Source organism: Psammomys obesus, unplaced genomic scaffold (genome assembly GCF_907164565.1).
Source record: "Psammomys obesus unplaced genomic scaffold, mPsaObe1.curated_primary_1811, whole genome shotgun sequence".
NCBI lineage: Eukaryota > Metazoa > Chordata > Mammalia > Rodentia > Muridae > Psammomys > Psammomys obesus.
Genome location: NW_026585580.1, coordinates 4087669 through 4100385, shown reverse-complemented (window position 1 = coordinate 4100385; position 12717 = coordinate 4087669). Strand labels below are relative to the sequence as shown.

At 35.7% G+C, this 12717-nt stretch overlaps 1 protein-coding gene across 3 annotated transcripts in view; it reads left to right on the top strand.

Annotated features, from left to right (window-relative positions):
- Window positions 1–12717, top strand: part of Adgrb3 (adhesion G protein-coupled receptor B3) — a 772331-nt gene that overhangs the window by 449901 nt on the left and 309713 nt on the right. For all 3 annotated transcript variants that reach the window (XM_055606172.1, XM_055606179.1, XM_055606163.1), the window contains exon 16: window positions 2776–2819. In XM_055606172.1, coding sequence (XP_055462147.1) covers window positions 2776–2819 — 44 coding nt within the window. The remainder of the gene's footprint in view (window positions 1–2775; window positions 2820–12717) is intronic.

Here is a 12717-nt window from a genome sequence, read left to right as displayed (position 1 = left end):
ATTATTATTATTATTATTATTATTATTATTATTATTATTATTATTATAATTAATGGTTATGGTACCTAAGTCCACACAGGAGCAACTACACTACATGATCTGTCCAAAGAAGCATTTGCCTATTTTGTGCATGAGTGGTGGCACATTTCACACCAATATTGGTTCTCACTGGGTAGAGTTAAAAATCTGATAAGGACAGGAAGTGAGAGAAGCATGAAATAGAAGGGAAAATGGTGGGAAAGACAGAGGATGAAACTGCTTATAGTTAAAGGTGTGCAAGAAGACTACCAGAAGCATTCTCAGCATCCAAAAAGGGAATCCAATGATTTAAGATTAGATTGCATTTTTTTTTCTAATATTATTTTCTCTTGTTTTAACCTGCAAAAATCTTAAATAATTTAAAGATATCAAGGCTAGAGAGATAGGTCAGCAGTTAATAACGCTAGTTGCTTTTCCAAAGGACTCAGATTGTAGTCCCAGAACTCAAATGGTGGCCTTCAACTGTTGGTAAGTCCAGTTCCAAAGGATCCAGTGCCTGGCTTTGGCCTTCTTAGGTTACACACACACACGTGGACCACAAACATACATTCAGACAAGCCATTCATATACAGAACTTATTTTTAAATCCATAAAATAACTATCATGGATTAAAGAAAGATTTAACTTGACTCATAATTTTCCAAAGCAGATGTCTCACCGACACTGGGCTTTATATTCATGAAATGTACACTTCCAAGTCCTCAGCACCAACGTGATAAAGCAAGGGTAGTGAACCCCCTTGAATGAACTGTTAGACAAATGTAATATAACTATGTGATACACCATTTTAGCCATTTAGAATTTATCAGAAAAGTTACTAGATTCATGAATCCAAGGACAACCAGGTAAGGGGGGGGGGGGAAATCAGAGATCCACACTTTCAGCACCTTCTCATGAATATGCAGATGTGCTCCTTTCCTAAAAATGTAAGGAGGACCTATGCCTTCCATAAAGCTTGCTTTGATCAGCACAGACTGTGTGTTTCATCTGCAGAAATACCTGACTTGTGATATATGCACCTCTCTACCTGTTATAAAAACCTTCCATAGGCATGTTTCTTATTTACCTTCTGTAGTAGTATGGCCATTTTTTTTTCATGAAAAAAAATATATTTATGATACACCAGGTACATCTTCAAAGCAGATTGTCTAGGTTTGACAGTTTGTTGAGGAGTAAGATGTCTTGAATATGTTGTGTTGAGTGTAAAATTGTGATGTTGTAAATATTGATGTTAATCAAATGTAACTATTAAAATGAATAACAAATAAAAGAGGTTAAGTGGCTTTCATAAACTCTAGTGACACTGATTTTTATTTCTAATAAAATTCAAAAGTTGACCCCAAAGTGTCATTCATCCCATAAGGACTCCTTCCTAGACATTCAGGAATTTCCTCTCAGCTCTGTAATTATAGATTTCAGGGCCTAAATATTGAATTAACCTTGCTTTGTTCCTACAGAACAAGTCTACATAGAAAAAGATCCCAGTAGCTCATATCAGCACTGTACTTTTTAAACTATTTTGGCTTGTGCATTATTCTTACCAATGACCTCATTGGATAAGGACATAGTCATGTTTGTATCAAAATTCTGCAATGATTCAAAGCTTATACACAATAGTGAATGTGTGGGATGCCAGAATGAAAATTAAAAAAACTCCCAATAGATGTCTGTGCGTAAGAAACAACATGAGTAATACCACTACAGTTCAGGAAGAGATTAGTAGCTAGCTGATATAATCTTTAGCTTGCATTATTATAAATGTTTTCTAAATTGGAAAGGAAATAGTACCACTTTGCTCTGCACAGATTGGACTCAAGTGGATGATTTCCCTAAATGGACTTTTAAGATGTGTTTCAGGAAGCGTGCACAATGAAGAGTAAGAGAACATGAAACCACAGGATGTGTTTTATGGATAAGTAATTCTTTGGAAGCATGATAGAATTTTTAGATACATAAAGATTTCACAGAAAGAATTGAGTCAGTTTCGAAGGCAAAACCAAAAATAAAGCCCAATGTGAGCAGACAAGTAGGAATAAAGCATTTTCTAATATGAGTACTCTTCAAAACAAATTACAGTCCAAATTACTTGGACTGACCCAGTGTAGAAAACCCATCTTTTAATCTACAGGTCATGATGGGTGCTTAATAAATCATTATTCAAATACACTTTCTTTTCTTAGAGTTCCATTACCTATAACCTCACTAAAATGTGATCTGTTGATTAAAGTTCTGTTTGTTACCGGACCCTGAAAATGGGCAAAATGCTCTATTTTCTATGAAAAGCCAGCTAAGGAGAAATGGTGGTGCTATATTCACATGAATCTGCAGGTCGTTTTACTCTAGTATAAATGTCGTAAATACTTTTCTCTTCATAAGGAATGTAAGCTGTAAGCGAGCAATTAAAATTATAGAAATGTGACAGAGAAACCACCATGATGTAGACCATGTTATGTCCATAACAGTCCATGAAACGTTTGGTTTTCCTTTTCAACAAACTAAATAGCAATTATAGTTGGGGAAAAAAAAAAAGATATTGCTTTGCTAAAATTTCACAAAATTTGTCACCAAATCTATGGAAAAGAAAATGTAAATTTCTTACAGGATATGTAAGATGTGATATGTCATTATCATCTCTTTTACTACAAGACTATAAAGTCATCCTTTGTTGTGTATTTAACATAATTTGTCAATTTCTATGTGTACTCATGGCGTATTTTATTCTCTGTTTATCTTTAGGGCACTTTGAATCCCTATTGTGTGTTATGGGATGACTCAAAATCGTAAGTGGCAGATGTTTTGTAATATTACATTGTGATAAATATTCAAAGTGCATTGAATCATTTTCGCTATCTGCTAGTTAACTGGACTATATAATTCAATGGGATGTGAGTTTTGCTCTGAAGACACTCTCCCCTTGAGTCCTCAAGGCAGCGTGATTAATGTGTTTGTGTGATGGCAATACCATCAGCTACCTCTTCAGAAAGAATTATATAATGTGTAAGGCATGCTGGGATGCCTTTAAAACTCCTTAAAGCTCTGATATTTTAGAGTTATAAAATCAAACATGTTTTCATTTGGTATCTTGGTAATTCAAGTTATCATCATAGCAGAAAACAGCAATCTCTGGTCATTTAACAAAAACATGCATGACCTACAATCTGTTATCAGAGTAATAAAAATATTTATGGACATTCCAAAGTATATTGCTATTAAACTGAATAATTTTAATATTTAATCATATATTTTATTAATAAATACAGACAAAAGAAAATCAGGACACTAAATAAATCTGAGTGATTCGTCCATGTTTATTATTCTTTCTCTTATAATTGCAGTGTCTGGTTAAGCTTATTATCAGTGCAATATTAACTCTGAGGTTTTGTTATGGAAAGGCTACAAAATTTATAGATAATTCTTAGACTCAAGTCTACTCCAAACTTTTTTGTTTTTCTTTGCCTTGTTTTGTTTTGTTGAATGTGGGCCCAATAAATGCCAAATGAATCCCACAGATAATATTGCCAGATGTGTGTTCTTGGAGCGCTTTCTCAGTGTCTTTCATTCTAAATATGATCTATCTCTAAGATTTTTATGATGTTACAGTCTCTCACTAGAGAGTCTAAAGAGTAATGTTCTTAGAACTCAAGGAATTATGATTATGTAGAGTACTCAGCCCTAGAGTACTTGGTGAAACTTTTAAAATAAGTTTTTCAAATGAGGACAAAGGTAGTATTATTAATTATTTGGGGCATAATTTCTTATATTTTAGGAATTGTCTTCTTTGAGCCCTAGGGCATAAGGAATAGCCAAATTCACTCCATGATAGCACCGGCTACATATGATACATATCATTGGTGCTTTTGTTTTGAAACTCTTGTTGAGAAATTTATTGTAGTAAGATTTTCCAAAACTTTACTGATAGAGAAAATGTTGGTTTTGTAGTCTAAGAAACTACTTGGAAAAATTTTTTTTGGTCAAAGGAAGGGTAAAAGGCTCTAATAATCTAAATGAATGTATTCATTTCAAGAGAAAATAAATACTGAAACTATTTGTACATGTCTTGTGTAATAAGCAACTTTGATTTCTTTTAGCATTTCTTTTTTTTTTTTTTACTAAGTTGAATATATTTCTGTATTGACACCAACAATCAGTTAATTAAAAAACAAAAAAACTCATTAAAACCACTAAAGGGACATTTGAATGTGACAGGAAGCATCCCTGCATTGATATCGTCTTTTAGTTTCCTTTCAGAAAGCAGGAATCAGGTGTTAGTTTTAATTTATGAAGCTGTTGGTGTCTGAGGTCAGGGTTAATCTCAGACATCAATCATAGTCCATTTTCTCAACTACTGCTTTTGAATGGACTGGTAACCATCTCAAAGAGCATCAGTAGCTTGACCAAATCAAGCCTACCCTTGGGCCCTGAGGAAAACTGTTGAGGAGGGAAGTTATGCTTCCTTTTAACACAAAACAGTCCATCTCTGGAGAGCAGTATTGTCTTACTAACTTTCTTGATAAGTCTGTTACAGGGTCGGTTTTCCAAAGCGGCAGAATTTATCTCCACACACATTTTTACAGAGTGTTTTTTAGTTAAAATATTGTCTAGGTTTTAAACTTAGGAAGCTATAAACAGTGAAGAGGAAGGTAACTCTGCAGCTTCTTCTCACCTCTACTCAATTTAATTGTATTTTATATTAAGATGTGAAATAATTTTAGTGATGAAATGATTAAATTCGAAGATAAATAATTTTCTAGGGAAAGTTAATAGTGGATAGATATGAAATTTCTTTATATACAAGAAAGAGATGACATAAACAACTCACTAGTTTTTTTGTTTGTTTGTTTTTGTTTTTGTTTGTTTATTTGAAACAAGGTCTGAGTATGTAGACCTGAGTACCCTAGAACTAGTTGTATAGACCAGGCTGGTCACAAACTCATAGAGATCCTCCTGCCTCAACCTTCAAATGCAGGACTTTTCCCACCATGCCCAGATTAAGTGATAGTTTTAAGATTTTATTCATGGCGGATCTACATTGAGATCTTTAATTCAGTTAGACTTGAATTTTGTGCAGAGTAATAATTTTGTATGTATTTGCATTCTTCTACATGCATTCATCCAGTTTGATCAGGACCATTTGTTGAGAGTGCTCCCTTTCCCACTCCCAGTTTGTATTCTGAGAGATGTCTCAGAGATTATGAGCACTAGCTGTTCTTCCAGACAGCCTGAGTTCAATTCCCAGCAACTCATGGTGACTCACAACCATCCATGATGAAATCTAGTATCCTCATCTGACCTTCAAGTATACATGCAGGCAGAACACTATATACATAAATAAATATTAAAAAAGATTCTACTCATGAAATTATAATTATAAATGTGTTCTAATTTTGGGTTATCAAATCTCTATTTTTCTAATTTAAAAAAATCGTTGATCTCACTTTGGGTCCCCAATCCTACTCATCACCAAGGTCACCCCTGCAGTGCATAATTTCTAATACCCATTTATACCCTTGCATCTAGGTTGCTTCAGCTTCTGGCTAGTATGAATAAAGCCTCAATGAACATAGTTGAGCAAGTGTCCTTGTGGTTTGATAAAGTGTCCTTTGGTATATGCCCAAGACTGATATAGCTAGGTCTTGAGCTAGATTGATTCCCAATTTTCTGAGAAACCACCATATTGATTTCCATTGTAGCTGTACAAGTTTTCACTCCTACAAACAATGGAGGAGCATTCCCCTTGTTCAACATCTTCCCTAGCATGAGCTGTCACTTGTTTTGTTGATCTTAGCCATTAGAATGTGTGTAAGAAGGAATCTCAAAGTCATTTTGATTTGCATTTCCCTGATGACTAAGGATGTTGAACATTTCTTTAGGTATTTCTCAGCCATTTGCGATCCCTTTACTAAGAATGATCTGTTTAGATCTGTACCCTATTTTTAGTTATATTATCTGGCTTTTTAATATCTAGTTTTTTGAGTTCTTTATATATCATAGATATTAGACATCTATTGGATGTAGAGTTGGTAAAAATCTTTTCCCATTCCTAGGCTGCCTTTTTGACTAATTGACAGTGTCTTCTGCCTTATAGAAACTTTTCACTTTCATGAAGTCCCATTTATTAATTGTTTATCATAGTGCCTGAGCTGTTGGTGTTCTGTTTAGAAAGTGTTTCCTGTGCCAATGCATTCAAGGATGGATTTACATTGAGATCTTTAATTCAGTTAGACTTGAATTTTGTGCAGAGTAATAATTTTGTATGTATTTGCACTCTTCTACATGCAGACATCCAGTTTGATCAGGACCATTTGTTGAGGGTGCTCCCTTTCCCCCTCCCAGTTTGTATTTATGATTTATAGCTTTTTTTTTTTTTTTTTTTTTTTTTTTTTTTTTTTTTTTTTTTTTTTCAGAAATCAGGTGTCCATAGGTGTGTGAATTTATGTCTGGGTCTTCTATTTATTCCATTAATCAACATGCCTGCTCTTATGCAAATGCCTTGCAGTTTTTATTGCTTTAGTTCTGTAGTACAACTTGAAATCAGGAATGTTGAAGCAGCCAGCATGAGATCTCTCCAATTGTTTTTATGTAGGCCCTTAGTGCTGTGACTTTTCTTTTAGAATTGATTTCATTATGTCCCATAAGCTTTGGTGTGTTTTGTATTCATTTTTGTTGAATTCTAGAAAGTCTTTATTTTCTTTCTTATTTATGTCTTAACACATTTTTCATTCCCTAGAGTCGTTCAGCTTCCGTGAGCTTGTAAGCTTTCTGTTGTTTCTGTTTTCATGGATATCTGGGTTTAATCCCCTGTGGTCTGAGAGGATGCAGGGGGTTACTTCTGTATCTGTTGAGACTTGCTTTGTGGTTGAGTATGTAGTAAATTTGGAAGACAGTTCCATGAAGTGCTGAGAATATATATTCTTTTGTGTTTGGGTGGAGTGCTCTGTAAATATCTATTAGGTTCATGAAGTTTATAACAGTTGGAGTCAGTTGGCTCCAGCATATCTCTGTTCAGTTTTTGTCTGGATGATCTGTCCATTTGTGAGAGTATGATATTAAAGACTTCCACTATGAGTGGAACATCCTTCATGTTGACATGTGTTTCTTGTTTGCAGAAAGATGGTTCCTGTTATTTATTCATTCTATTAATGTGTGTCTTTTTATTGGCAAATTGAGGCTATTCATATTGAGAGATATCAATGAACAACTGCTCTTTCCTGTTGTTGGCGGCAGTAGTGGTGGTGGTTTCTGTGAGTGTATGTGTGTGTTTGTGTGTGTGTGTTTGTGTGTGTGTGTTTGTGTGTGTGTGTTTGTGTGTGTATTTCCCTTCTTTCGGTTTTTCTGATATGAGATTATTTATTTCTTATGTTTTCATGTGTGTAGTTAACCTCCTTGGCTTGGATTTTTCTTTCTATAACCTTTTGTAGGGGTGGAATTGTAGATATATATTGTTTAAATTTAACTATATCATGAAATATTTTATTTTCTCCCTTATGACAATTGAAAGTTTTGCTGGGAATAATAATTTTGGCTGGTATTTGTGGTATCTTAGAGTCTGCAGCACATCTGTTCAAGCTCTTAATTTTTAAAGTCTCCATTAAGAAGTCAGGTGTAATTCTAATAGGTCTGCCTTTATATGCTGCTTGGTCTTTTTTCCTTTGCAGCTTTTAATATTCTTTCTTTGTTTTCTGTGTTTAATGTTTTTACTATTATGTGGTAAGGGGACCTTCTTTTATGTATTATCTATTTGGTGTACTGAAAGGTTCTTATACGTTAATAGGCATCCCTTTCTTTAAGTTAAGAATATTTTCCTCTATGTTTTGTTGAAAATATTTTCTGTGCCCTTGAGCTGTTATTCTTCTTTATTCTTCTCTGTCCTCTATTCCTATTATTCTTAGGTTTGGTATTTTCATTCTGTCCTAGATTTCTTTCTGGATGTTTTGTGTCAAGAACTTTTTAAATTCCTCATGTTCTTGTATCATTATTTTTTGACGTATCTATTTCCTTTATCATTGTTTTTAATGCCTGAGATTATTATTATTATTATCTTCTCTGTTTATTGTATTTTGTTGGTGAAGCTTGCCTCTGTAGTTCCTGTTACATTCCTAAAATTTTCATTTCCAGGATTCACTCAATTTGTGTTTTCTTTTTTGCTTCTATTTTTATGCCTTAAATTGTTTTATTTGTTTCTTATATCTTTTTTTGCTTTCTTTAAATGATTTATTAATTTCCTACAATTGTGTTTTCCTGACTTCTTTACTGACTTTTATTATCTTTATATAGTTGGTTTTAAGGTCTTCTCCCTCATTCTTCAACTATGTTGGCATATTCAGGACCTGCTGTGGAGACATATTCAGGCTAGCTGGACTCTGGTGGAGACATATTGTCCTGGAAATTATGATTATGTTCTCATGCTGGACTCGAGGCCTCTGGGTTTGGATGCTGATTTCCATCCAGGTTTTCTTGGTTTGTCAGGTGTTTTTTGTTTGTTTGTTTCCCTTGGTTTTTATTTCCTCTCTAGATTTTCAGAGAGTGTGCTGGCTGAGTGTGCCTGTTTTACTAACCTACTTGGCTGAGGTGCTTTGGGAGTGGTTGGGTGTGCTTTGTGGCGTTGGATGCTGGAGGAATGAAAAGCCGGGAGAGATGTTCTGAGGGAGCCACTTAGAGGCATGGATAGTGAGGAGGGGAAGCTTCCCCTGGTGTTCTATTGCAGTGTGATGGATGACCTTGAGAAATGGGTCCAGGGTAATAAAAGGATCTAGGAAGGTCTGAGGGTAGCCTAACTGGTCTTCTGGCAGGCATGCCATTTTCCCTTCTTTCATAGTTAGTGGACTATCTGTTTTATTTTATTTTTATTTATTTATTGTTTTGTCTTTTTCTAAGGATATAAGAAACAAGTTTTATATTTCTTATACACTACATTTTCCATTCCTTCTGGAAATGCTTGTGGTAGTATATAGCTAATAAATATCCATTTTCTAGTTTTGTGTGAAGATGAGGTCTTTCCTGCATCTTAGGTGTATTTTCTAGTTACATATTCACCCCATCTCTGCTTTGCTTTAACTGTCCAGAAATGCTTCTAACAATTACTAGAAAACGGGACAAGTCATGGTTCAGCCTCATACATCTTGTTTCAGTCTTATTCAAATGATAATCTATTTCCTGGGTGATGCCAAGCATTAGTTTACTCACATTAGAAACTCCATGTTTAGATCATTTGAAACACATTTTATTCTTCCTTTGGCTCACTAATTATTACAGAATTTAGATGCTTCTTTTTAAAAGAAGCTGGAAAGATGGCTCAGCAGGTAAGGGCATTTCTTTGTATGGAGGATCTGGATTCAGTTGTGAGCTCCACATGGTGGCTCACAACCGCCTGTCTCTCCAGCGCCAGAAGATTGCTATGAAGGCCAGTCCTCATAGCAAGATCCATGAGACACCCTGTCTCAAAAAGGGAGGTGGGCAATAAAAATTATCAATTTTCTTTCAAATTTATGAGATTAAAGTTTCATTGTAAGAACACTGAACAAAAGAAACTAAAACAAAAAAAGTCATTATTTTTGTTTTTCTACCTTTACTATGTGCATTCTTTTCTGATGAGGTACCATAAATCCATGTTTTCTTGTAAAGTCATGAATCAAAATGCCCTTGTTTTAGCTTTCTTCAGGAAAGTTTTTCTTTTTATCTTTAAAATTAAAAAAAAAAAGATGTTTTAAATTGCCACATGGATTTTTTAATATTACTAACCCCTAAGTGTCTAACTACTGGAAGAACTTTTCTTAAATTGTTAGTATATAAATGAACCCCTTTCTTAACTTAACATATATATTTATTACAATGTATTCACTTTGTATCCACACCGCAGCCCCTACCCTCATCTCCTCTCTGTCCCAACCACTCTCCCTCTTCTCCCCCTATGCCCTTTCGCTAACCCCCTGATACGGAAGGAGCTCCTCCCTTCTATCTGACCCTAGCTTATCAGGTCTCATCAAGGTTGGCTGCATCATTTTCCTCTGTGGCCTGGCAAGGCTGCACCCCCAGGATGAAATGATCAAAGAGCCGGCCATTGAGTTCATGTCCAACACAGTCCCTGTACCTCTTACTAGGAAACCCACTTGGAAACTGAGCAGCCAATGGGTATTCCTTTGAACAGGGGTTCTAGGTCCTCTCCATGTGTGGTCCTTAGTTGGAGTATAGGTCTCTTCAGGCCCCCCTGGGACCAGGTATTTTGGTTCTGTTGTTCTCCCTGTGGAGTTCCTGTCCCCTCCAGGTCTTCCTACCTCCCTCTTCTTTCATAAGGATTCTGGCACTCTATCCAAAGTTTAGCTATGAGTTTCAGAATCTTCTTCGATACCTTGGTGGGTAGAGTATTTCAGAGGTCCTCTGTGGAAGGCCCTGTCCTCTTCCTTGTCTTCTCCTACTTGCGATGTCTCTCCCGTTTGCCCTTCTGAATGAGGATTAAGTGTCTTCCCTAGGGTCCTCCTTCTTGTTTAGCTTCTTTAGGGCTATAGATTTTAGCATGTTTATCCTTTATTATAGGTCTAGTATCCACTTATAAGTGAGTATATATCATATGTGTCTTTCTGTTTCTGGGATACCTCACTCAGGATGATCTATTCTAGTTCCCACCATTTGCCTGCAAATTTCATGATTTCCTTGTTTTTAATTGTTGAGTAGTATTCCATTGTGTAAATGTCATTCAGGAAATTCAAATAAAAATGACCCTGACATTTCATCTCAAACCCATCAGAATGGCTTAAATGAAAAATTCAAGGGATGACGCATGCTGGAGAGGATGTGGTGAAAGGAGAACTCTCCTCCATTGCTGGTGGGAATGTAAACTGGTACAACCACTTTGGAAATCAATCTGGTGCTTCCTCAGAAAATTAGGAATAGTGCTACTCCAAGATCCAACTATACCACTCCTAGTCATATAGCCAAAATATGCCCCACCATTCAATAAGGACATTTGTTCAACCATGTTCAAGTACCTCTATTCATAATAGCCAGAATTTGGAAACAACCTAGATGTCCCTCAATGGAGGAATGGATACAGAAAGTGTGGTACATTTACACAATGGAAATGAGTCCCTTCTCACTGGCAAAGTTTGTGGAAATGCCTGTGGTATTAGCAGCCTGTTGTGTCCAATAGCATAGTTCCTCCACCTCATCCCTACAAAAAATGAAATACTGACGTGATTATTTTTCCCCTTTGCTTTGACCGCTTATCACAGAGGTTGGAAAAATCCATCCTGTGGCACAACTCAATTCTGTTTCGGCTTTTGTGAGTAAACTTTCTTGAGGTTAGTCATGCCTCCTTGTTGTGAGGTTGCTGTGTTACATACAGCAACCCAGCCAAATCAGAGCAGAAGCCACAGTGCCCACAAGTACGAAAATAAAGTCTTTAACTTTCTTATGTGTTAAACAAATTGCCCACCCCTGCCCAAAACACTGCTTGCAAGCATTTTTTCTCTATTGGCACACAGGAAGTATTGATTATAGTTCACATCAGCATAAATTAATGACAATGTTTGCAAACTCGGGTCAGCGACGGGTACCCAAGGGTAGAGAGAGTCGATGCTTCATTATGTCTGGAATCACTCATCTTTTCAAACTCAGCTTCTCCTGTAATCTGTCTCATTTTCATCTAGAATTCTGAATGTTTTCCTTGACCTCCTTGTCTCATAACCTCTCTGATGTTTCTGCTTAATATCATTACTTTTTGTTCCTCTGTGGTAATTTAAGTACAGTTTGAGTTCGTGTGTTGAAGTTAGATTTCTATCATATGGTATCAAGAAGGTAGAAACTGCGACTATGGGGCTCAGAGGAGGAGACTTTGTGTATGATGAGTAATGATAAGATCATCTCAGAGAGCTCCATGTCTACATGCTGGTGGCTTCATAAAAAAAAAAAAAAAAAAAAAGAACATGCTGCATTCCACCCCTTGACTTCTGATGCCTAGTGCCACCTCAGAGCTGCCAGACCATCATGAGATACAGGCTCTTAACCTTGTTTTTCCAGAATAAACTTTTATTGTTTCTTAAGTTACCCAGCCTCAGAAATATTGATATACTGATGCAAAACAGCACTCATATATCCTCTCGTTTATCTAGGTTAATGGGATATTCAGTTCACTAATTCTCTTTTCAGTTTTATCCTAACTGTTGATCATCCACAAATCTTATATGTAAATTAATAATTTTTTCATTTATAGAATCCATTTGATGACTTATTAATCTGCTCCCTTACTTTGCTGAGGTCCCTATTTTTCTGCGGGTATACGATTTTTTTAAAATTTATTTATGCCGTGCGCATGTTTGTTTTTCTTGCATGCATTTCTTGCATGTGCATGCATGGTACCTTTGAAGGCTAATGAGGGTATTAGATTTCCTGAAAGCAGATTTACAAATGATTTTGAGCCACCATGTAGGCTGCTGGGATTTGAGCCTGGATGCTCTGGAAAGCAGGCAAGACTCTTATCCACTGAGCCATATCTCCAGTCCAATCTATTAATGTTTGTGTCTTTTGTTTTTAACTCAGTAAATACAGCTGTTTTCATAATCTGCCTAAAAATTTTGTATTTGAACTATTTGTATATCCATTGATTCTCCCTTTCTTCCTCTAATTCTCATTTACGACATTTTTTTTTTCTAGTGTACTAGGTTATGAAATGTTAATTGTTCTTTC